At 35.9% G+C, this 26,617-nt stretch overlaps 1 protein-coding gene across 2 annotated transcripts in view; it reads right to left on the minus strand.

Moving 5' to 3' along the window:
* Nucleotides 371-26,617, minus strand: part of TMTC3 (transmembrane and tetratricopeptide repeat containing 3) — a 55,815-nt gene continuing 29,568 nt past the window's right edge. Inside the window, exons 8-14 of one of the 2 annotated variants that reach the window (XM_021092778.1) lie at nucleotides 20,755-20,903; nucleotides 18,816-18,936; nucleotides 17,362-17,473; nucleotides 10,968-11,071; nucleotides 9,364-9,533; nucleotides 8,069-8,295; nucleotides 371-5,816 (exon numbers count right to left, since the gene is read on the minus strand). In XM_021092778.1, coding sequence (XP_020948437.1) covers nucleotides 5,002-5,816; nucleotides 8,069-8,295; nucleotides 9,364-9,533; nucleotides 10,968-11,071; nucleotides 17,362-17,473; nucleotides 18,816-18,936; nucleotides 20,755-20,903 — 1,698 coding nt within the window. In that variant the 3' untranslated portion in view covers nucleotides 371-5,001. The remainder of the gene's footprint in view (nucleotides 5,817-8,068; nucleotides 8,296-9,363; nucleotides 9,534-10,967; nucleotides 11,072-17,361; nucleotides 17,474-18,815; nucleotides 18,937-20,754; nucleotides 20,904-26,617) is intronic. The other variant, XM_021092779.1, reaches the window with a different exon arrangement.

The raw sequence follows: 26,617 nt of genomic DNA on the forward strand, positions 1-26,617 counted from the left end.
CAAGAATGAGGTAGTACAAATTCAAGGTGTCGTCGTTTGAGTTCTTATTTGTGCATTTTAAGAATTTATTAGGGAGTTCCCGTCGTGGCTCAGTGGTTAACGAATCTGACTAGGAACCATGAGGTTGTGGGTTCAGTCCCTGGCCTTGCTCAGTGGGTTAACGATCCGGTGGCATTGCCGTGAGCTGTGGTGTAGGTTGCAGACGCGGCTCGGATCCCGCGGTGCTGTGGCTCTGGCGTAGGCGGTGGCTACAGCTCCGATTCAACCCCTAGCCTGGGAACCTCCATATGCCGCAGGAGCGGCCCAAGAAATAGCAAAAAGACAAAAAAAAAAAAAAAAAAAAAGAATTTATTAAATTAATTTATGCATTTAATGTCTAATAAATATATTTTATTTTAGGTTATTGAGATGTACCTGTTGGCTTAGATGGCTACAGAACAGGTATTGATAATAGATTCCTAATAATTTGTTCTCTATCATGACCATCACTGACATAACCTCTGTTAACATATGTATAAGTCAAATAATATACATCGAATGCAAGTCTGAACCTTGCAATTACATTAATAACATCTATTATTTACTATGTGCCAAGAACTGTCCTAAGCAACTTAAATATATTAATACATTTAATATAAATATATAGTTGTATTTGCTAAATTTCTTTAAACCAATTTAGAAATGTCAAAGAATTAAACAAAAGTTCTGACATGTAAACATATGCTATGTTCCTGAAACAGATGTTGACGCCTGATAAAGTTAATTATCACTTGTTAGGAAAGCTGTCCATAAACAAGGCCAATCTTCAGCAAAACTAAAAATATTTTGTTTCTTTAGCTTTTCTAGTCTGACAATGCATTACTACCAAACTACAATCAAATAAAGATAACACTAGAGCCACCATCAGTACCACTGTACAGCTGTTAAAACTGTTTCATTCCTGGAGATACATAAAAACAAGCCCATCGCATAAATCATGGTTTAAAAAAAATCACAATGAACTGTACCCACATAAAAATATTCTGTGAACTAAATTCCTACAAATTTAAAAAATTAGATGACACAGAAAATTATAGAGATTATATGTATACACACACACACGCATACATATACGGCTATACAAAAAAATTTGTTTTCACACACACACACACACGCACACAAAATCCCAAAAAATATCTGAATATCTGAATAAGCCAATAACCATTAAATTAAAAAAAGTCAGAATTCACTAATATAAATTATAATCATGGTCAAAAACTTTTGATAAAGGCTATCTGCAGCATACATGACTGAGCATGCACTATTTATAAAGACATATTGCCGGTTTATTAAAAGAGGAGACATATATGATGCTTGCTGATGGGGAAACAGGGAACATATACTTTAAACAACTTAAGTTATACTAACAAGGATGGTACCACAATTTGAATCCAGGCAGATCTATCACTTACTTAAACTAACAATTATTTCACTACACTGACTTCCCGCTGTGTATGTACATAAAATTCCACATTTGAGTTTGACTCATTTTAATTGAGTTTCTGTCACTCAGGCTTGGAAATGTATCTATTAGGAACTAAGTTAACACACACCTTTCTCAGACACTGCTAATAAAACTATCTGCCAGCTCTTCCTTGTGGGGACAGAAATTTCTTGATCTACTATATTTTTCATTTTAACACTAAAAGGTGATTCAGGTTAAGGTTTTAAAAAGAATCAATTTAATACTGAATATTTAGAAATATAGTTCACACAGACACCATAGGAATATAAAATGCATACAATTATCAACTATTTTATGAAACTTTAACATGGATGGCTGACAGCTTCCAACAGATAAAACTTTGGACAAAGGTACCAGATATTTTTGAGGGTTCATTTTAAATACCATTTAGTCATGCAGTTAGAAGTTTTCTAAAAAAATAAATATGACAAAGATATGGATTTCTGAAGTATAAATTGACATACAAATCTATATATTTTCATAATATTTTTCATTAAAGCGTCTTTAAAGAATCATTCTGTAACATGAAGTTGAGAGCGCAAATTAAATCAATGAAAGGCATGAGGTTTTAACAGAATTGAGTAATGCACATACCAAATATCCACATAAAAGTAAACCCCAAATTGCAAAGATATTTGTTTTATTCTCCAAATCATCAACTTCATAAACTCACTTACTGGAATAATTATTATAAGGTAAAATTCCCAATTCTGAATGTTAGGAAGGAAATGCATATAGGAGCAATATGAGAAAAAAGTAATTCTTCCTTTTGAGAAGGAGTGAAGGAGTAACATAAATGCCCCTTGGGGATTGTCAAAGCTTTCCTAGAACTCCTAAGGAGCAGATTCTTCTGTAAAACACCAGGAACTAAAACCATAGCCCTTCACCAGTACATCAACGTACAGTAAGCTTTCTTTCCAAACTTACAGATAATCCCAACTCTGAAACATAGGTTAGTGAACCGGGTTAAAGGGTCCCTACCCTCCGTTTCCCCAAAATGGCAGCTCCAAAGAAAAAAGCCATTTCCTTTTTCCCCTGAACAGCTTGGATACAATTTCTATTATAAGCTTAACGAGAAGAAATAATCATCTCACACATAAGCAAGCTTGATGAAATTTAACGTGGAATAAATACTAGCTATCAAGAGCATATTCCTTAATGGAGGTTAAAACATCAAAACTTAATTGGGTTATATCACTAATTTAGAAGTTAACACGGGAGAGATAAGAGGATTTTCTTGAACTAATTTAGAGCAATAGTCTTTAACCCTTACTACAAACTACAATCATTCTGAGAGCTTTTGGAAGAACTGAAGCAGGGCTGTACCCCCAAGAAATTTAGATTTAATTGCTAAAGGGTAGGTACAGATGATTCTAATATGAAGGGAGTGTTGAAAACATTATTTGGAAAATTATTAATTATTCAGGGTGGATTTGATTTAAATATTCAAGATATGAGCACTTCCTACATGATAGGAACTGTTGTGTTAATACAGATAAAATTCTTTTTTCTATAAAAATCATTGGATAATATTAATATAGCTTTTACTTTTTGAATAGTTACATAATTTTATTAGAATATTACTCAAAGCTTTTATTGTGGTCTGCTGTCATGAATGATTTCCTTCTACTTTTCTGATCTATCTGCATTTGATATTTTAACGGACAATATTAAACTTTTTCTCAAGATATGTTCAGAGAATGTAACAATAACCTAATTTCATTTTCAAGTCACAGTATATGAGGTATTCTCCACCTTATATCTGGAGTCACAAAGCTATAAATGAAGAACTGAAATTAAGTATTGCTTTAATGCTTATCAGAATCTCCTGAATCAAAACTGAACTACCACTGGTGTCAGCGCTTGCTTTATACTGCCTAAAAAAGGGTCTATGATAGATAGAGCCTCAGAGAACCTAGTGTGAGTCTGTAATGCAGACCATGTTTCTTACGACCTATTTAAAAAACATTTCTTTAAAAGTTATAGGAATATCGTTTCTCAAACATAATTAAAATTAGATATCTCAAAGGAACAGAAGTAGTTTTGGAAATGCTACATAACTAGATATTAGTTACCTATCCTAGGATGATAGCTTGAGCTTTAATGTTCTAAAGCCAACATTATTAGGTATTATAAAACGTATTTGCAATGTATTTTAACTGATGGAAAAAAGTCAAATTTAAATTAATAATTCTGACTTGTATCTACTCTCCAAACTAACTGTTTTCAGGTTTAAACTTCCTAAAACCTACTGACTAAAGTATTAATCCTATACCAGGCTAATCTTTTTTTCTAGCTGGATAGCATGCCAAAATGATGAAATTCTGGTTAAGCCATGATATATGCATGTATAGAAAAATGCATTAGCAATTTATTTTCCCTATTTGATGGAATTGAAATGTTTATGAAAGCTCAGTAGTTAAAATAAATATTTAATAAAAATATACACCATAATAAGATATCAAGAATTTAGTGTTTAAAAATAAACTTTGTCACATTGTTTTGCCTTCATTAAACAACCCAATTTCGGTATCTTAAGGTAATCTAAGGATAATTAAGGTATGTTTTTTATGAAACAAAATTAAAATTCAAGTAAAAAAAAGGTAACACTAAGCTGAAAGAAGAAAAACTTACTATGTTTTAACGCAGAAGTTTAATAAAGTTATAGTTACTGGGACTTCTTAATATGACTACGATCCTAAGAAACATGAATAGTTTGGGAATTAAAAGTCAAAGATAGTCATGATTATGTGGTTCATGCTGTGAAAAAAAAAAATGAAAATATGGCATATATGAGCACCATTGGAAATGTGTGCAATATATAGTTAAGCTTCACCTTATTAAAAACTGCATTTTAGAGTGATATTAAGAACAAGCACATAGTTATGAAAATACATTCTTAAGCTAAAATGTCAAATGATTTATTTTAAAATGTTTCAACTGGCATCCCTTCTAAAAATAAAAAAAAAACAAAAAACAAAACCCACAAAAAGCCAGTATTCTTTTGCAGTGCAAGGTCCCTTCGCTAAATTGAAGGTTACTGAAGAAAAAAATGTGTTCAATAAGCGTTTTCAATTCATTGCCAGATTCCAATGTGAATGGAAAAGCCAAGTTAGCTAATAAATGTGAATTCACAGAATAAACCAGCACATGTTGGATTTGCCCCCATGGGATTATTATTTACGCCTCAGATTATTTTTAAATGAAAATAGTATTATTCTGCTGGAAGAACTTTCCTTCTGTTAGAAAAGATACAAATTTGCCACCAGTAATTTAATATTCTGCCATAGTCACCAAAACTCTGAAAACTACTGTCACATAATACATACCCTGGGGTAATGAAAGGGTTTTTAATGCAAATCTTATTTTGATCCTACGTAGAGGCAGCTTATGACAGACTCTAAGTGTCCTTGCTATTTTCAAAGCTCCCAGTATAAGTAACCACATGACAGAGACTGAAGTTCTCTGAAACCACTGCCACATGATAAAGAGTAATGCTATTCACCATTTAAGATACGTTCAATCTCTTCTAGTCTTTTTAAAGCAGCAACTCTTTTCTTCTCAATTTCCTTGATATCTTTTGTTGTTTTGTGAGGGGTTTCTTTTTCTGTATTTTTTCCTAATTGTTTGTTGGATTTAGACTGACTTTTATTATCACTTGTTTTTATCATCTCTGTGGCTCTGGGTTCATTTTTGATTTCTTTCATATTTTCAGTTGGAATTTTGTCTCCTTCTACACCTGAAGTCTTACCAGCTGGGAATATTGGTTGCTCTACAAAACTAGATGAAGAAATTTTATCCCTGACTATGTTCAAATGGCGCTGAATATACTCTTCATGTGGTGCTAATGCCAATGTTTCAACCAGGCATCTCTCAGCTTTTAATAAATCCTTCTCTTCAAAATAAACAACACAAAGATTGTGTTTTCCTTGCACATTGCTTGGATCCATCTCCAAAATCTTTTCAAAACATTTTTTTGCTCCAAGTATGTCTTTCTTTTGATTCATCAGAATGTCTCCTTTTAAAATGAGACCCTTGATATGATCAGGATAGTATCTGAGTAATTCTTCCAAAACTGGCAAAGCCATTAATTCCTTTGCAGTCTGAGAATACAGTAGTGCCAGATTGAACAAAGCGCTTCTGAAGTCGGCTTGTAATTTTATGGCTTTCTTCATCCACATCTCTGCCTCCGTATCCTTTCTGTCATCCATGGCAAGCATTCCAAGGTTGAAATAACCATTAGCATCTTGGGGTTCTTCATTTATATAGCTTAGAAGTCGTTTTCTAGCTTCAGGTCTGAGTTTAACCTCACCTAAAAATAAAATTTTTAAAAAGAAAAAAAAATTATGTTACTAGCAAGTAAGTCTGAGGAACAAAGCCACTTGCAAGTATTTATCTAGGTAGATTACAAAAAGCCAGCATCAAAACAACTAATTGCTGTATTTAAGTCAAAAACCAGAAAGCGAGGAGTTCCTGTCATGGCTCAGTGGTTAAGGAATCTGACTAGGAACCATGAGGTTGCGGGTTCGATCCCTGGCCTTGCTCAGTGGGTTAAGGATCCGGCATTGCCCTGAGCTGTGGTGCAGGTTGCAGACGTGGCTCAGATCCTGCGTTGCTGTGGCTCTGGTGTAGGCTGGTGGCTACAGCTCCGATTCGACCCCTACCTTGGGAATCTCCATATGCCGCGAGAGCGGCCCAAGAAAATGACAAAAAGACAGAAAAAGGAAAAAAAAGAAGAAAAAAAAAAAAAAAAACAACAAAAACCCAGAAAGCGAAAACCTCAAAGTTTTCCCAGGAAAGAGTACATTTGAGACACTGAAATGGTAGCTCATTTCCTTTCTTTTAAAGCAGTCAAAGTGCCTCAAAAACCAAAAGGGGTGAAATATCCCCTGACAGTTCAGACTCTAACTGGGAGTGGAGGAAGAATAGAGAATTAAGAGGAAAATGCATGGAATTTGCCAACAAAGACAGGTATTCAATCTTGATTCTGTTAATGTTATAACTTTATATACTAAACAAACTTCTCTGGGTTAACCTAAGTTTTCTAAGGATTACATGAGATATATAAAAAATCCTCAGCCAACAGTCACTATGACTGGATAAACAAATGTTTCAGTCTTACTAAATCAGATTTTTTTTTGTACCCTACTTAAATTTTTTTTGGTCGTTTCAAAGGTAAAAATATACCATTAAGTATAAAGCCTATAAATATAAAATTAAGTAAATAAATATCTATGGAGATAATTTATATTGCAAATAAATACAAAAAAATCAATTTCTACAACTACACACTACACACCTCATGGTATAATCTCTCTTTTTTTTTTTGTCTTTTTGCTATTTCTTGGGCCGCTCCCACGGCATATGGAGGTTCCCAGGCTAGGGGTCGAATCGGAGCTGTAGCCACCGGCCTACACCAGAGCCACAGCAACGCAAGATCTGAGCCGCGTCTGCAACCTACACCACAGCTCACGGCCACGCCGGATCGTTAACCCACTGAGCAAGGCCAGGGATTGAACCCGCAACCTCATGGTTCCTAGTCAGATTCGTTAACCACTGCGCCACGACGGGAACTCCCTCATGGTATAATCTTGTGTTGGATACTGGGCATCTCTCATAATCACAGAGGTTAGGTAACTACTGATATTTAGAAAATATCAATTTTATAAATTGAGCTTTTTTGAGTATCAGACATAAAGATCTTCCATCTTCCTCTATTCTTTTATTTGACAATATGATGAATAAAGAAAATATGAAATAAATCAGGAACTAGTCTTAGAGTAGTTACTAAAACTAGCCATATGAAGTTAGGGCAGGTATTAGATCCACTTGATTCTCATTCTCTAATGTACTAAGTAGATGACTGGCAAAAATAAACTCAAAGATCCTTTTTAGCCTAAAATATGATTTTATGATTCTTAAATTTTTTGCAAAAATTTTATAAAAGTCTCTAAGGATTAACGTAAAGATTTTCCCAAACATAAAAATTAAGATTATAAATTACATACACTGCCTCCTGAAGCAGTACTAAAAGACCTTGATTTATTGTGACAAATAATTTTGTTTTGCTAAATTACAGAAAACAAAGGAAACTATAATAACATCACAGAAAACGGTAAAGCTGGATACAACATGATCTCAAAGTATTTGGACTTATAAATCAAGAGAAAATAGAATACTATTTTTTCTAAAACATACAATGCTCTTGGTTTCCTAGAAAAAATTAAATAAAAATTTTTACAAATTCAGATTATTTAATTAGTATGATATTTACACATAATACTTCCATGTATAAAATGACAAAATAGATTAGTAAGACACTGCTTAACAGACTCCCTGAAAAATCAGTTTTAACATATACTAGTAGAACAATTAGTAATATCATATATATTAGTGCCTATTACTTAAAATGTTTAAAGTATTTTAAATATTTTCCTTATAGATTATTTATGCAGTTTTGAGATAACCATCCATTTATAAAATGTCTGCTGGGAGTAACATAAGGTTGTATTATATTTCAAACTAGCATATGTTTAAATAGAGAAACAGTTTGAGAAAACATACCTGATTCTTGCATTAATATAGCAGAGTTGAATAATGATAGCTTATGCTTTGGATTTAGTTCTAAAGCATGATTAAAATTTTTCAGGGCTTCATTTGGTTCTTTAAGTTCGATATGAACAATTGCCAAGTTGTACCAAAGATCTGCATTGTTTCTGTCCAGTTCTAGTGCTTTAAGATATGCTTCCTTTGCTTTGGAGGGTTTATTCATTTTTAAAAGCAATTCTCCTCTGCGGAAAGACCCAAACACAAGCTTGACTTGCATCACTACTTACGTTACTACGTCGGTGGGCAGATAGGAAGGAAAACGCGTGCCTGGCTTAGCGAGTAACAAGGGAGGTGGTACCCAAGAAAGGGAGAAAGAGGAAATACACTCTGAATGCAGCTTGAAAGACAGCAGACGAGGAGTTCCCTGTTGGCCTAGCGGTTAGGATCCAGGGTGTTACTGCTGTGGTGTGGGTCTGACCCCGCTCCTCTGGCCCAGGAACTTCTGCATGCTGTGGGAGTGGCAAACAAGATAAAAACAAAACGAAACAAGACCCCAGCAGACTAGTCTGCATCGGAAAAGCGAGGGCAACTAGAAGGGGAGACGAATTTGTCAGAAGACGAAGTAATAGCATTTGAAGAAAAATAAATACAGTAGGGATAGGGAAATGCCAGTATTCTAATCTTTGTTAGCAATGTCTCATTATACAAAAAGCAAAACATTTGAAATTGTTTACCCCTTATAATTATTCGGTTTCCTTCAACGTATTCTTATCAAATGGCTATTCATAAAGGGAAAAAAATAGAATTGAAAAAGCTAATTTGTTAGGGTGGAAGAGCACTAGTGCCACCTGCAGATACATATGCGGAACACATCTGGAACTGATCAGTTTGAAAACCGTTTTATAAATCATTCTAATATTTTGTTAGCTTAAAAAAGGCATTTTTATATAAGTGCAAATCAATTTATAAAATTAACTATTTTATAACAAGAAATAATTATAAAATGTAAGCTTCAGCTGTTTTAAATAAAAATGAATTTGGTACGAAAGCCAAATGAAACTAGGGAGGATTATCTTCTATCCTTGCTTTTGTCTAAAAGTTTGTTATGTAAGTTATGTACTCCCCCCTGTCAATTTCAAATCAAATCGTTAGTCTAAAACAGGCTATATTTCCATGCTCTTGGTTGACAACTAAGACTACTAAAAGGAAAAAAAAAAAAAAATGAATTGGTCAAAATAGCCTAAATGTATACGCAGACATAGCTTCAGCTTCAATCTTCTAGAATGAAAGCTTAAAGTGAACTACAGTACCTGCTAATGTAAGCCTGCTTGAAGTCAGGCCTCATGCTTATTGCTTGTCGGTACAGCTGATCTGCTTCCTCCAGTCGGGACTCATTTGCTCGAATCAGATTGGCCAGATTAATATAAACATTTAAATGGTTAGGTGCAATTCTAGCTGCATATTTTTTACCAGGAATAACCTGTCAAAAAAAGCATTTTAACAATTTGATATTTTAGTACCAAAAAAAATCAGCAGTCCTTGTGTCTTATTTAAACTATACAAGACACAACAAGATTATGCTATGAATTTTACTGCTATATTAAAATAAATCACAAAAAATGTGAAATAATTTACAGTATTCAAAAAATGTAAGTAAAATAATTAACATTTAGTGGCAATGAGGATATATTTTTTCATTCATGCCAGCTCAACAGATTGTTGTTAGCTTTTATTTATTATTTTATAAGTCATATAAATCAGAGTTTTCTAAGGTCTCTCTCTCCATGTTTTTGTCTGACCAGGAATAGAACTCAGGTCTTTTCTCCCAGTCTAGTTAGTACTTCTGTTATACCACGTCAACTTTCATTTTGTCAGCAAAATATTTTCTGGTTGTGACAATAGGATAGTTAATTGCTATCAAATCATTTTAATATTACTATTGTTATTAATTACTAATATAAGCACAATTGAGAAAACTACAGCCCAAGGTAAACTGTCTTTTCTGATTACACATAGCTGGTCAAGGGCAGGATCAGATTTTCCAACTCTGACTTTGTACTGTGATATTCAAGAAATCTTACATTTGTGTCATTATAGCAACAGACAGACATAATATAGCAACAGAGACGTATCCATTCATTCTATCACTTTGCTTTGCTCTTTTATTTATTTATTTATTTTTGGCCCCACCTGTGGCATATGGAAATCCCCAGGCCAGGGATGGAATCTGGGCCACAGGTGTAACCTACGCCACAACTGCAACAACACTGGAACCTAACCCACTATGCCAGACCTGTTCATTTATTTTTTGCTAAGAGTAATGTTGAGGAGTTTCCGTCATGGCTCAGTGGTTAACGAATCTGACGAGGAACCATGAGGTTGTGGGTTCGATCCCTGGCCTTGCTCAGTGGGTTAAGGATCCGGCGTTGCTGTGAGCTGTGGTGTAGGTTGCAGACGTGGCTTGGACCCCGTGTTGCTGTGGCTCTGGCGTAGGCCGGCAACTACAGCTCCGATTAGACCCCCAGCCTGGGACCTTCCATATGCTGCGAGAAGTGGCCCTAGAAAAGGGAAAAAGACAAAAAAAAAAAAAAAAAAAAAGAAAAAAGAGTAATATTGAATTTAGCTATTAATGAACGTATACAAAATTCTCCATTTAATTCATTGAGAACTTTAATAAAAAATATCTACAATTCAATTTAATGAATTTAGTTTTCACAGACCACAATTTTTTAAATTAAGTTAGAAAAGTAAATGTAACCATTTCTAGCACTTGCAGTAATAGATGGCTCACTGCACCCTTTAATTTTACTATCAACATACTGAAGAAAAGATAAGGATTTTCCATCTGGACAATTCTATTTAAAATGGACAAGTAGTAGACATGACGCAATAGGAATAAATTATGACGACATACTTGAGGCATCAGTGACTTAGCCATCATGTAAGATTCTTCAGCTTCTTTGGTTCTATTTAAATTTTTATAAGTTCTTCCAACATTCATGTGGGCACCAATATCATCTAAAATTTAAAAAATCATTTGTGGGCAAATATACTAAATAGTATTCAATGGAACCTACTAAGACATGTTTCTAGCAACAAACACATTAGGTAAAAAATGCAAAGGCAGGCAATAGGTCTTGCTTCTTCCCTATAAGTTCTTCTAATACAACTTATTATAACTTACGAGCCAGGCTACAGTAGAAAATTATTCAGTATCACAAGAACAGAAAATACACATGACATGAAAAAACTATCTGATTTGTTCCTGGAAGAGTTAAGACATGACAGAGGAGAAATAAAGGTAGTGAGGACATTTACATAATTTTTCTTCACTGTATTTTATCCTATATTAAGGCTTGCTTCCATTTCCTTAATCACATAGCTTTGGAATTCATCCCAAGTATGGATCAACTCTAAAAAGTGAAAAGGATTTACAAGGGAAAAGGATGATCCTAATTCTTACGATTAAGTATTACAAATAAGAAATGCACTCCTGTCGTGAGACAGAGGCAAAGACTGTGAAAAACAGCTTGTCTTCAGAGTTCCCTTGTGGCTCAGTGGGTTAGGATCTTTGTTGTCACTGCTGTGGCTCTGGTTACAGCTGTGGCACAGGTTCAGTCCCTGGCCTGGGAACTTTCACATGCTGCAGGTGTAGCCAAAAACGAAAGCAAAAAAACCAAACATTTTGTAATTTTGCTTTCAAAAATTTTTGTGAACGTGATTAGAGTGCAAGTTATCACAATTATATAGCACTATTTAAGATGTAGCTGCCCAGCTCTCTTAAATTATGATAAATTCCCATATAGTCCCTTAAAAAGGTTGTGTTACTATCAGAATGTCAGGAACTTTTATCTCATTTTCTGAAATGAAAAATGGAATAGTCAGCAAATTTATTCAGGGGTGGAAAAATATGCAATTAAAATAAAAAAATATGAGGGTTCATTGCACGTTAGTTTTAAGATACATTTCCCAGTAATTATTTCAAAAATATAAAATAAAGATAGGAAGAAGGGAGATCTTAAATCAGACAAATTTTACTCAACATGAATCTCTAATAGACATGACAAGGTTTCAAATTATGATTACTACTTGCCTGTGACACTGATGATGATTTTGCAATTGTGGAATAGTTCGTTGCCTGCAACTCCCAGGACACATGGGGGCCAAGTATATATACCTTAGGCATTCCCCTAGGAGGAGATCAACAGACCTAAGATCTTGCTACATTGTTTCAGGCTGGTAATTGTGTGCACTGCACAAAAACTGTTAAATGCCATACTAGTTTAGAGAACTAGAGGACTGGGGGAAAAAGGTTGATACTTTGCTTTTAGATATATTGCTGAATCTCACAGGGGCCTGGGGGGCAGGGATCAAGTAAAAAAAAAAAAAAAAAAAAGAAGAAGAAAAAGAAGAAACTTCCCAAAACTTGTTCCAATTCAGAATACCTGTGTAGCTTGTAGCTTAGAAAAATATAAATATCTTACCCCACCCAGCTCTATCAAAACAGAATCTTCAGGAATATGATTGCAAAAATGTTTTTAAAAAGATTCAAAGGCAATTCTGATGCAGAGACAAGGCTGAAATACAGTGAATTACCTAGAGAATATAGTCTTTGCTCTTACAGAGCTCTTAAAAAAAAGTCTGATAAATCTATACCATTCACTGTAGAATCAGAAAGTTACTCGAAAGAAACTAAGGATACACAGAACCTGAAAAAATTAATTATACAGTAAGAATTTAATCTAAGAAAAGAACATATTGAAAGTTCACGTAAATAAAAGTGCAGTTATGTTTGATAGGTATTTAAAATGTTACTGAAATGAGCCCCAGCCAAACTTAGACAAGAAAGATGTTATCCATCAGGACGCAAGATAAGACAAATTACTATCTGCAGGTCCTTAGAATTATAGCAAGGAGATGCTGTCATCAGTGAAGACTAGAGACACTAGAGTAAGGCATCCTTATGTTCTCAAAGAACAAAGAGAGTAATGAGACAGCCTTTAGCATTAAACGACTACAAAACAGATAATAAAGTGAAAGGCATTTTAAGCAACTTTCTTTATAACTTACAAAGTTTTAAGATTCCAGGAGGAAACAGCATTACTGGTAAGGTAAATTTAAATTTGGAAAAAAAAAAAAAAAAAAAGGTAAGAAATCAGGCAAAATATAAAATCAATTACACTGAAATGACTAAAAAGCTACCGAATTTCAAAAAATAATCTCGCTACTGTAAGTGCACTATCCCAACCAACAGCAGCATGGATGCAGCGGTCTGTCTTTAGTTCAGCGTAAACAAGGGCAAATATCAGGCAACCTTTGGCCTAATATATTCTTCAGCCACCAAGAGTGAACTTTAGTATTCTTACACTGATGCCCGAAGCATATGTGCTGCTTTCCACTATTTCCGATCCACAAAATTGTCCATTTGTTTGAAAATATCAGAAACTCCTAAAAACTCTTTAAAAATCATTGCTATCTTGATGGCATCAGAGCTGAACCACAGGTCCATGATTCTTTTCTGATATAAACAGTTTCAAAGATTTGCAGTTAAATATAAATGAAATAATTGATTTTAAGGCAAAAATAAACCCTGGAGAATTCTTCTGCTTCTTGAGAAAAATCTACCCTTGTCTTTTAACAGTGTTTATGGAAACTGCAATCCAATTTGCAAACATTTTATCTTGTGAATTGATTTTTTTAAAAAAAAAACACCTGTAACCATCACAACAAAATAAAATAAAAAAAAAAAAACCAATTGTTTGTCTAACATGACATGGATGTTGCCTGGTCAAAGACCACTTTATAGCTTATATTCTTACTCTGGCTAAGTAAGAATCTTTTTTTTAAAGCTACTTTAAATATTAAGACTCTCTACTCTCCGTGACCCTATACTGTTCTAGGATTTTAAATGCCATCTCTATGCTTGTTACTTCAAATTTTTATCTCTAGTCCTGATCATTCCCCTTAGCTCCAGACTTAAAGATCTATCTCAATCTATACATCTAAGAGTCCAAAAAGGATTTGATTTCCTTCCCTACATGTTTCATCTGTCAAATCATTCTACAAAGAACATAGCTGAAAAACACAGAATGAGCCAAGACACCTATGAATGCCAAATTCAATTTTTCTATGATTATGTACTTTTTTCATAATAAATTCTAATAAAAAGATTTGCCTATTTTCCTAGCCCATTGCTTATTAGAAACAGCAATTGAGAGTATGGTAGGTAAGTCATACTAAAGGAGACAGGTTAATTAAGTACCTCAAAAACAGGAGTTCCCGTCGTGGCTCAGTGGTTAATGAATCCGACTAGGAACCATGAGGTTGCATGTTCGATCCCTGACGTTGCTCAGCGGGTTAAGGATCCAGAGTGGCCGTGAGCTGTGGTGTAGGCCACAGACGTGGCTCGGATCCTGTGTTGCTGTGGCTCTGGTGTAGGCTGGTGGCTACAGCTCTGATTAGACCCCTAGCCTGGGAATCTCCATATGTTGCGGGAGTGGCCCTAGGAAAGACAAAAAAACAAACAAACAAAAACAGCCAAAAGTGACAACTGACAATGAGAGGAAAAATGATTAAAAAAAAAAACCATGCACAATCATACCCACCCACCTATGCCATTTCATTTTATCTTTACAACATGAGACAGAAATTACTGTCTCAATTTTGAAATTAGAAAGGGATGAGGGGGCCAAAATGACCTCTTCTAAGTGTCAAAGTCCCCATGTGTCTGACATAGAGATAACCTGGCTTCTCTAAGAACTCCCAGAATGACTTAACAGGCTTTCAAAAACAATGACTTAAAACTGCCACACTTAGTGACCACTGAATGCGTGTATGAGACCCAGCTAGGTGACACACAAGGAATATGAAGATGAATCAAATGTTCACGCTTCCCTTAGCGAGCTCTTCAGTTTAAACACACGTATTTTCAGAGTTCCTGCAGTGGTGGAGCAGAAACAAACCCAACTAGGAACCACAAGGTTGTGGGTTCAATCCCTGGCCTCGCTCAGTGGGTTAAGGATCTGGCACTGCTGTGAGCTGTGGTGTAGGTCGCAGTCATGGCTTGGATCTGGCGTTGCTGTGGCTGTGGTGTAGGCCAGCAGCTGTAGCTCCGATTAGACCCCCAGGCTGGGAACTTCCAACGCCATGGGTGCAGACCTTTTAAAAAGCAAAACAACAACAACAACAACAACAAAACAAAAAACACACAAAAAAAACCACCCCCCAAAAAACCCACATGTATTTTCAATAAATAAATATTTAAATAATAAATATCACAGGAAAAATACAGAAGTTGTAAGGAGTCTTGAGGATGAGAAATATTTGCTTCTAACTATAAAGATATGAGGTTTTCTAGCACAGAAGCCATGTGAGATGGGTGCAAAAGATGGGCAGGATATGGCAGAAGGTGGATGGGAAGGAAAGCAGCAGGAGGAATTGTAGGCTCAAGGAAGAACATGAACAAACGCAAGGAGGCGCGGAAGCCCATGACATGGACCAGTATTTCAAGAAAAGGTGAACCACATGAAGAGTAAGGGTGGAGATAAAATTAGAAAGATGGTTAGACCTTCAGTTATGCATTTCCACACCTCTCTTTAACTGGAATTTGCTTTACTTGGGGAGAAGATTTACATGTCAGCTCTTCCAAATGACGACTGTGGTCTTTCTCTTATCTTCTGCCAACACTGGGCCTTGATTTAGAATAAGTGTCCTTCTTGACCCTTGTCACTTCCGGATTACTGTCACTCCTTAAATCACTCATCTCTGAATTTCCTGTCATTACACTCTATTATCAGCCATTTCTTCCTGCTGCAGTCACCAATCTCTGGGTCATACATAGCTCCTGCTATCAAAAGTCTTAGTCTTTTCCAAATCTACACAGATGTACCTCCTGATACTTGCCTTGATGTCCTCTCTTCTAACGCTGTTCACCTCCGTCCTCTTTTAACTTGGTTCAATGGCCAAAGTCTCAGCTAGGAGAAACATAGGGGGTAGTGCCCACCACTCCCCGGCCCTTCAACGGTGCTTATAAACTTGTGAGTGGGGAAGTGCTTCTTGGTCATCATACTAAATGGAGGTAATGATGGTATGTGGTGGATGGGGACCCTGTTTGGTACACACCCGGGAATGCAGACCCTTCTGCACACTTGAAATACCAAGAGCATTCCTATTTCTCAAACAAGCAATGCCCTAGCTAGCTCCTACTCAGATGCCAACGATTTTTCAGATCTGTAAATCACTGATCTGATCACCATCTCCTCATCCTTTAACCTCTCTCACATCCCTTCGTAACCAGTTTAGGCGGTATCCCAAGTATTCTCATCTCCCTTTATTTAGTGACACACCTGACAACATCCTAATCCTGTTTAACCAAATTCTCCATGCCTGTACCGCTGCAGCGGTAACGAAATGGGGAGAAAGACACAAAAACCACACCAACTGGTTTCATTTTAATTAAATAGTGCTAACTTCAAGAGGGGTGTTAGAGCTGCTTGGTAATCATACCGTATTTTCTTAGTTTATGCACTTTCCTAGATCTTTGTTTTTCAATACATGATTCATGTGCTACGTATCATGGAACTTATTAGAAACACAGAACTTCAGGCCCTATTCTAAATCTCTGTATGTTAGAACATGCACTGGAAAATCTGCGCCTAATTCACAGGCACATTAAAATCTGCAAAGCAATGTCCTAGGTGACTCCTTCAGATCCTCTCCTGGTCTTAGACCGCTAGCACTTGCATTCCTTTCCTCACTCTCTACTGTTGACTCTGCTTTCTGTCACTCAGAGTACAGAAGCTAACAGAACATTTTCCAGAAGCTATCCATCTACTACTTACCTGCCCATATCCACGTCTCTATATTCCGCCCTCCTTGTCACCACAGGTTAATTACTGGCTCTACGGCTGATGGCTGTCCTCACCCTGAGCACCAGACCCCATTTATCTCTTCTCATCTCTTCAAGGACACTGATCCAGTACTTCATGTCCCCACCTTGAAGTATTTCTCCTCCCAGCTGCAATGGCTTAGCTGCACACACACTTTGTTCCTCTCATCTTAAAACCCCCAAACCCCGTCATCCTAATACCCTCTCTTGACTCCAGACTCAGCACCACCACTTATCAACACCCTTTAAAAGAGTCTACAACACCAGGTGTCTTCAATTATTCAATTATTCTTCTCCCACTCTCCTAAACTCACTCCTATCCGGCTTGTGCCTTGGTCCACCAAAATTGCTCATCCAACAATCCTGCGGTTAAAAAAGAAAATAAACTTTTACAATACCTTTATTAATTAATAATGCTCACCTGGTTGAACATGGGTAGCCTGTAAGAAGTATTTCAAAGCTCTCTCAAAGTTCTTTTCATTTTCCAGAGCGTGACCCACATTATTCCATAATTTGGCATTATTTTTATTTACCTTAAGTACAGAAGTACAGATAGAAATTAGTTAAATTTCACACATACGAGTCTAAGTAAACCAGATTTTGTTTGGCATACTATAAGGAAGGAATGGAGTATTTCACAAAAATGTCCACGTATGGATGAAAGTAGTCCACAGGTACAAACTTCTAGTTTGGTCTAGGGATGTAACGTACAGCAGGGATTGGAGTTAATAAAACTTCACTGCAGAGTTGAAAGTTGCTAAGAGAGTAGATCTTAAATGTTCTCACGGCAAGAAAAAACACTGTAGCTCTAGGAGGTGAGGGATTGCTAACACACTGTGGTAATCACTCATGCAGGCTGCTAGGAACGGAGTGTTCCAGAGAGATGAGGAAGGAGTGGATGGACACTGCTCTACGAAATTTACTCTTTCAACATCAACATACTAAAACCACTCTTTATCTCTTTATATATTAAAATTTTACTGAAAATTTTATTTCATCAAAGCACAGTGCTGTTTGAAAACTCCTGCTCTGCTATTTATATTCTTTTGAGAAAGAAGAAATGTTTAAACATTGCACTGATTATTTTTAGGCTTGGCATTAAGCTACTTATGTAGTCTATTATGGTAATGGTAACCCTTGAGCACACACACAGCCAAAAGGAAGTTAAGAATTTAGAGACTTTGAAGAGAGAGAGCACCTGAAAAACAAACAAACAAAAAACAAACAAACAAAAAAACAAAAACCCAAACAAATATTGCTTATAACTTCCACTGAAAACAAACCTTATGATTTTTAAAAAGAACTTTTTCTCATTATGTTGTCCATTCTATAGAAATGCTAAATCTCTCCTTTCTGCCAGTTCTTACCTTTCCTTAGTATTATAAACACTGGTTACCTTCTACATGGTAAGGGTCCATTTGTCGCCATGGATTTTATTTCACTGAATTGAATCTAAGATGCCATCAATTTTTAGACTCACCATTGTTTTATCTACCATTAAGAAAAAGGTCACTAATAAATTATAAGTTGCCCTTCACTGTAAGATTTATTCTGACTTCAGAGATGTTAAAAGCTTAAAAAAAAAAAAAAAAGTACTCCTTAGGGACCAATGAAACAAAGTATTCTTCTTTAAACATTTTATCATTTGAGCTTATAATAACTGTACTGCATTTGGGGAATGATTCACATATCCTCTAGACATATAGATAAGTACTATTCAGAGCTCTGATTATGGTATACACCACATGAAGAACAAATTATTTTTATTAATCTCTTGGTGAAGTCTCATTAAAAGTCAAGTCAAGACAATGTAACTGACATGGCTGAACAGACATCAACAGAAATATTGATGACACACTCTGAGGAATACTTTACCTTCAAGGCTGACATAAACAATGTATATTCAGACTCCCAATCCCAATTTCTGTGCAGTGTTTTTAAGGCATGAGTGAATATCACCATAGACAGACAAACCCAGGATAACTTTTTTAATATACTGTTTAAGAAAAAAAAGCAGAACAAAAAAATTTGTCTACATTACCAAAACAGAGGTAAGAACTATGTTAAATATCTCCAAATACCGTGTCTGAATTTACTCTAAAGATTAGGCTAACAGTCATCCGACCTGAGACGGAACAACACCAAAAACTAAATATTATGAACACTACCTTAACACTTCAATCTTCAATTACACTAAATATTTTAATATTTGCATTTCAAAAGTTTTGTTTAGATTTAATGATCAAAAACTGATAAAACCAACTTATTTTTTGGCCTTGCCCCTGGCATGCAAAAGTTCCTGAGCCTGAGACTGAACCCAAGCCACAGCGATGACAACACTGAATCCTTAACTGCTAGGCTACACGGGAATTCTTGATAAAACCAATTTTTAAATGTGACTTTTTGGATTTAGAATCCTTTCGTACCATTCCCTACAACTTGAATATTCCTACTGGTGTTTACAAAGGATCAATCTTATCACCAGTTATATTTAAAAACATTGTTACAATACCTACAAGAGGTCATGATATTCTTGAATTTTACATTTTAAAGCTAGAATTATTCATTAAAAGTCAGAGTAAAATTAACTTTTTTATAAAATGCGTATTACGTATATGGCTTTAGGCTAATTACTTGGGACTCAATTTCTTATTTACACAAAGACAGTTATTTCAATAATCCCTATGATCTTATTTAGTATTATGTCCTTTGAGTGCTTTTTGCCCCAGGAACTGTTCAGTTTCTTTCATTTTGATAGATCCACTTAACCAGGCTAAGACTGCATGGATCAGATGTAAATATGAATCAGGACTGTGCTGTTTACTAGCTGTGGGGTCCTGTGTAACTTAGGTTAACCTGTATAAGCTTCCACTTTCAAATGTGTAAAGTGGAGTTAAGGAGTATCAGGATTAAATAAGAAAACAAATCATGGCGCTGGCACATGACAGGCACTAAATAACTGGTAGTGATCAGAACTGGAAATATGGATAGAAGCTACGAGAAGTGCTTCGGTAGACGGCAATGAAAACCGCAGACATGAATGACGGACACCACGCAATGCGAGAAAAATGGCTGTCAGTAAAACTGAGAAATTAAAAAAATATTTAAGGGGGGGGGTACAACTGGAAGAACCTGAGAAGAGACTGAGGAGAAGCGAATAAAAGGTGTAAGAGAATCGGGACAGAGACTTTTTACCGATGTCAGAGAAATAAACCAAATAAAAGCACGGACTGGTTTTAGCTAGAGGTAATCTGCTCTATGTTAGCAGAGTGACATAGGAGTAAGTCAGAAATCTGTGGGTTGAAGGGTAACTGAGAGAGTGACCATCTCTTGCATTTATAGTCTGTGGCTATTCTGTTCCTTAACTGTTAGTTTAAGGCAACTAGGACATGGTGATTAGGACGAGGCAAGAAATTACAGATTGCCTTCTAGATGCTTTTTACATATATTAGCCCAATATGACTCACTAAAAGACTGCACCTTGGGTTGCTGCCTATGGAAGAAGCAACGATCATTTGAAACTTTAGTATCCATAATATTCTTTTTTTGCATTTGGATCTGACTGAAAGTTTGATAGGTTTCAGGCCATAAAATAAAATTATATAAATATGAGGAAGAACATAGGATGGAGTAGGACCTACGGGGCTGTCTTTCCTGATCTGAATTGCAGACAAATGAGGAAAATAACAACATGAAAAACAAAAAGGTATAAAAATATGACTTGTAAAAACTGAATAAACATTTTAAATACTTCAATGTATCACATTTACTTCTGTAGCTAATAAGCATTAAGGGCACTAACATTTTAATTCACCTTTTGTTAGATATTTTCTGCCATCCATGGGCTACCAAAATACAGAACCCCATGCTAGGAACATATAAAACTCTCTCAGCAACAACAAATCCAACGGGAAAAAAAAGGTTTGATGCAGGAATAAATGGTAACGCCATTAAACAAAGTGCCTACAAAGAAAAAAAAAAACAGTTTTTTAATTAAAAAATATATGGACAACAATAATCAAATCCAAATAGTTCATCATTTAATTTAGATGATGTACTGGTAGACCACTTTATATAATACTGTAAAAACAGAGATTGAAGCAAAGGAGGACACTTAGGGATGGTAAGAACACACATGAGGATGTGTGTTAGCAGCTTACACGTGTATCTAACTTACATGCATGTGTTAAAAATAAACTGGCAGGAAAATACATTAGCGAGTTTCAAGAAAACAAACTACAAATGGTGGGTTAATAAAATAGCCAAATATGACAGTTTGTAATTTTACTACTATATATAAGCACTACATCACACTGGAAATTGATAAGGTATCTTTCAGACAAAGCAGCAGACTGCTTCGATACCTCGGCATTACTCTGCATGGCATTCTGATGGGTCACATACATTTAGCAGCGACTAAGTACATGGATAAAAATAAAAGCAGTCCCTTTAAATCAACAGTCTTTTATTCTATAAAATTTCTAAAATTCTAACACTGTACACTGTGTTAGAAATAACCATCACAAAATGTTTAGATTTTTTTTTTACCATTTTGAAAATGTGATGGCATATGGTTTCCAGATTACAGAGCAAGTACAAAAGACAAGACACAAATAACTAGCACACAAATACTTTATGGAAGGAAATAAGTTGGTTGTCATCAGGACATCTGTTCTATGGACATCTGCTTCCATATTCTGTTAACCTGATTTGTTTTACAGTACCCAGTGGAAAAAATAAGCTTCAGAAGTTCAGCTTTGGAAGTTTGAATTTTTTAAGTTTGAGAGGAAAGAATGACTTTTCTTTATTATGCTTTATTGGTGAAATATAGATGCAGAAATGTAAATACTGGCATTCCCGTCGTGGCTCAGTGGTTAACAAACCCTACTGGTATCCGTGAGGACATGGGTTTGATCCCCAGCCTTGCTCAGTGGGTTAAGGAGCTGGCGTTGCTGTGAGCTGTGGTGTAGGTCACAGACACAGCTTTGTTACCATGTTGCTGTGGCTGTGGCATAGGCCGGCATCTATAGCCCTGATTTGATCTCTGAAAACCTCCATATGCCTCAGGTGCAGCCCTAAAAAGACAAGAAAAAAAAAAAAATACATTGAAAAGAATACTTTCTCCATGAATCACAAATTAGTAATTTGTAATGAGGCAAGACTGAATCTGAAGAAAAGCACTGCCATCAAACTGCCCAGTATCAATTTATTTATCTGCAATTTCAGTGTTTTCTTTTTAAGTGAAAGGGTAAAACATTATGAGTGTGTAATTCACTGGGTCACCTTGCTGTATAGTAGAAAACTGACAGACTGTAAAACAGCTATGATAGAAAAAATAAAAATCATTAAAAAAAAAAGGTGTGTAATTCACTTTTTACTTCCCAGAAATGCTGGATAAAAATAACCATCTAGAAGTAAAACAGAGATTTGTTCCCTGGGATATGATCCTTTCTAAAAAAATTTCCTATTAATTCATGGATGCCCTAAGGCAATTTCACCTGAAATAATTAGAGGTGTTAAATTCATTCAAAGATACATCATGGACTGATGCATAAGCTACACAAAAAAGAAAAGCCATCACTCAAAAAATCTATTGGTTCTTGAATAAGAAATGGCTCAATGATTAACTTACTCAGAAGTTCTAATATGTGCTCTATTAACATAGAGAGACCAAATTAACTATGACTAACATAAAAATCCTTTCACACTGATGTAAACTCTCTTTAAAAGGAAGGATGGGAGTTCTCGTTGTGGTGCAGTGGAAACGAATCCGACTAGTATCCATGAGGATATGGGTTTGATCCCTGGGCTTGCTCAGTGGGTTGGGGATCTGGTGTTGCTGTGAGCTGTGGGGTAGGGTTGCAGATGCTGCTCGGATCTCGCCTTGCTATGGCTGTGGCGTAGGCTGGCAGTTGTGGCTCCGATTCAACCCCTAGCCTGGGAGCTTCCATATGTTGTGGGAGTGGCCCTAAAAGGAAAAAAAAAAAAAAAGGAAGGATGCTTGCGGAAAGAGTACAGAGTTTAGAGGTGAATCTATTTCATTTCCTCCTGCATAACCTAAGGCAAACTACTCAAATCACCTTGTGACTCCATTTCTTTATAAATAAACCAGGGATTAGTAACTACTGACATTGCTGTGATACATACGACATCTTACTACGTAAGTGCTTAACATGGCATCTGGTACTTGGGAGGTACACCTTTGATCTATTTATCTCTTCTAGAAATTTTCAGAAAACATCGCCATCAAAAAGTAGTATATATATATAGTTGTATACATAACTATAACATTTTTGGATCATTTTCCATTATAGGTTACTACAAAATGTGAATATACTTTCCTGGGCTGTACAATAAATCCTTTTTATTTATTTGATGTACAGTAGTTATTATATGTTAATCCTAATACTCCTAATTATCTCATCCTTCCCTCCTTTTCCCCTTTAGTAACCTTAAGTTTTCTATGAAACCAACACTTTGTAAATTAATTATACTTCAATTAAAAAAATAAAGAAAGTATGTTTAGGACTATACTTAAAGCAGCTATACCTTAGGTCACAGCTTCTCCTTTTTTATACATATAAAATATAATTTATGTAAACCTGTTTATTTCATCAGCACTATCTTCTACTTTTTATTCAGCCTATGGCTACACAAGTCATTATTTTATTTGCCAAAACTTTCCATTTACCCAATTCTCCTTTTTTGCCTTTCTTTCAGTAGAACCTCAGCTTTGGATATATTTTGCCTTTATTTATGTGAGAAGCAAGGCACTACTATAGAAAGTCCCAAAGCAAAGCAGATTAATATCATCATAAATTCATGATCATCAACTTAAGACTGCTCAGGATTCTTAGGTTTCTTTTCTTTTCTTTTTGGTCTTCTTGTCTTTTTTTCCTAGGGCCGCACCCATGGCATATGGAGGTTCCCAGGCTAGGGGTCCAACCGGAGCTGTAGCCACCAGCCTAGGCCAGAGCCACAGCAACACGGGGTCTGAGCCGCATCTGTGACCCACACCACAGCTCACGGCAACACCGGATCCTTAACCCACTGAGCAAGGGCAGGGATCGAAATCGAACCCGCAACCTCAGGGTTCCTAGTGGGATTCATTAATCACTGCGCCACGACGGGAACTCCTCTTAGGTTTCTTTAGTAGGCTCACTCCCACTCTCTTAGACTATTTTGACTCGTGATTGCTTCTCTCAAATTTTGACCCATGTCACCTTCAGGAGGCGAGTACACTTCAAAACTAGAGAAAACTAAAGCTGTAAAACAAGAATTTCTTCAATTCTCCACTACTAAACCTATCAACATCTACATTCACCTTCAGCTCCATCCTTCCTGAAACTTAAGAAGTGTCTCCATCCAGCTCAGGCCAAACCAGCTTCACACCTCTGTGCTTTTCTCAAATCTTACCATCAATCATTCCTTATTTACTTAATCACTTCCTCATCAACTTCCTACCTACATTACATCTCTTGCCTCTTTAACCATAAAAAATCTTCTTAGACAACACATCTTTAAGCTATCTTACCTATTCATTATGTCTCTTAACATAAATCAGGCTTCCATACTCTTAAGAAATGATTTTTAGAGACATGGTAACAGGTAGTTGGCTATTAACTCCATTTACTTAGTCAACACTTCAACTCAATGAGGATGTTTCTGCAAGCCTACCCACTAGTGATCTCTTTGCATCTAAAAATCAGCCAACTGAGTACTGTGCTGGAAGTGATTCTAAAGGCCAACCAGCAACAGTCTTCCCTCAACATTAACCAACTCCAGCCTCTGAACATTCATCAATTGCAGATCTGTGCTTTCCCCCAGCCCTACATAAGATCAGCAGTTTGTTACTCCTGAAGCCAATGCTGACTGGCTATCTTCTCTTAGTTGGGAAATGCAAGCCTGTCTCATCCTTTGAAATATTCAAAGTTAAATCACTCCTACGGGTTACCTATAGTAGCAATCTTCACACTTCCTCATCTATTCAAATCACTCTACAGAAATAAATTGCATTTAAGTAACCAAAACATCTAAAAGAGGTCAAATCCAACTGATTTCACTTTTCTTCTTCATAGCAGCTATTACTGTTAATTATTCGATTTTTCTCGAAACACTTTCCCACCTTTCTGTCCATTTGTTCTATCTCCTGTTTAGGTTCATTTTCTGCTACATAACATCTAAACATGGGAGTTTTTCAAGACCTAGATGTAGGCTTCTCTTTCATTCCATTCGGCCCCTTCAACTATTTACTGAGGGAAAATTAAGACCCAATATGCTAATAAGGTATTCATCATGTGTATAAAGTAACTTCTATGCATCTACAACGGTGCTAGCTAGTTGCCGTCTCTACAAGTGATAAAAACCCAATGAGAAAAGCTGACCCTATAATCTCTTCATAGGCCTTCTTAACCACATCCTGGTTTCAATTACTATCTCTATGGTAATTACCAAATTTCTCTACGGCAATTAATCAAACTGTTATGTGTAGTTCAGGCATCACACTGAACTCCAGGCAGAGAGTGGTATTTAACATCTTTATGAGAAAAAGGCACCTCAAACTCAACAGGTCCAAAGACAAGAGTATATATGATCTTTCTTCAAACCCTATATTCTTGCAAATTTCTCTAGAATACAAGTTCTCTGAAATCGGAGACCTTGCACTTCAAATTTTTATTGAATTAATAAATGAAACCTAGTGGCTGGAGCCAGAAATAATATACTTGCAAAGAATTCAAACCACTTTCTGGCATATAGTAAATGCTCAAGAAATGTTAAAGATTGTCATTTTCTTTAATAATTTTAAGTAAGCGGCAAAATAATTATTATGAGTAAGAGGTGAGGGCAGAGTTAAGAAAATTACAAAGAAACAGATCTCAGAAAAACAAAAAAAAGAGTTCAAATAGTCGGAGTTCTCTGAATACAGTAAAAAATATATCAGGGAGTAATGAAAATCTTGCTAATAAAAAATGAAGAGTTAGGAGTTCCCGTCGTGGCGCAGTGGTTAACAAATCCGACTAGGAACCATAAGGTTGCGGGTTCAGTCCCTGCCCTTGCTCAGTGGGTTAGCGATCCGGCGTTGCCGTGAGCTGTGGTGTAGGTTGCAGACGCGGCTCGGATCCCGAGTTGCCGTGGCTCTGGCGTAGGCCGGTGGCTACAGCTCCGATTCAACCCCTGGCCTGGGAACCTCCATATGCCGAGGGAGCGGCCCAAGAAATAGCAACAACAACAACAACAACAACAACAACAACAACAAAAAAGACAAAAAAAAAAAAAAAAAAAGGAAGAGTTATATATGTTAAAGCTGCTTCTCTTACATGACACTCTCCTCTGTACCAAGAAAACAAGGAAGTATATAGTATGATTCATTTCTTTAAATAGTATACAATCTCGGTGGGTAAACATAAGAAATATAAAAAAGAAACATGCTTCATGATTTCAGAATTTAGAGTTTCTACTAAATTAGGGAAATTCATAATCACTCTGTTTTATATATTGTTTTATATGCTGAATGTGCAGCATTAATCAAATTCTGACACAATTTATAAATTATTCATAAAACAAGCTCATAAATTAGCATGATATAAACAAAGACGCAGCTCTTCAAAGGTGCTTTTGTGGCTCTTAATTAATAAACTGAACGTAATAGCATCTGAAAACTTAAGAACCTTTCTTAC

The sequence above is a fragment of the Sus scrofa genome, chromosome 5 (genome assembly GCF_000003025.6).
Source record: "Sus scrofa isolate TJ Tabasco breed Duroc chromosome 5, Sscrofa11.1, whole genome shotgun sequence".
Classification (NCBI taxonomy): Eukaryota; Metazoa; Chordata; class Mammalia; order Artiodactyla; family Suidae; genus Sus; species Sus scrofa.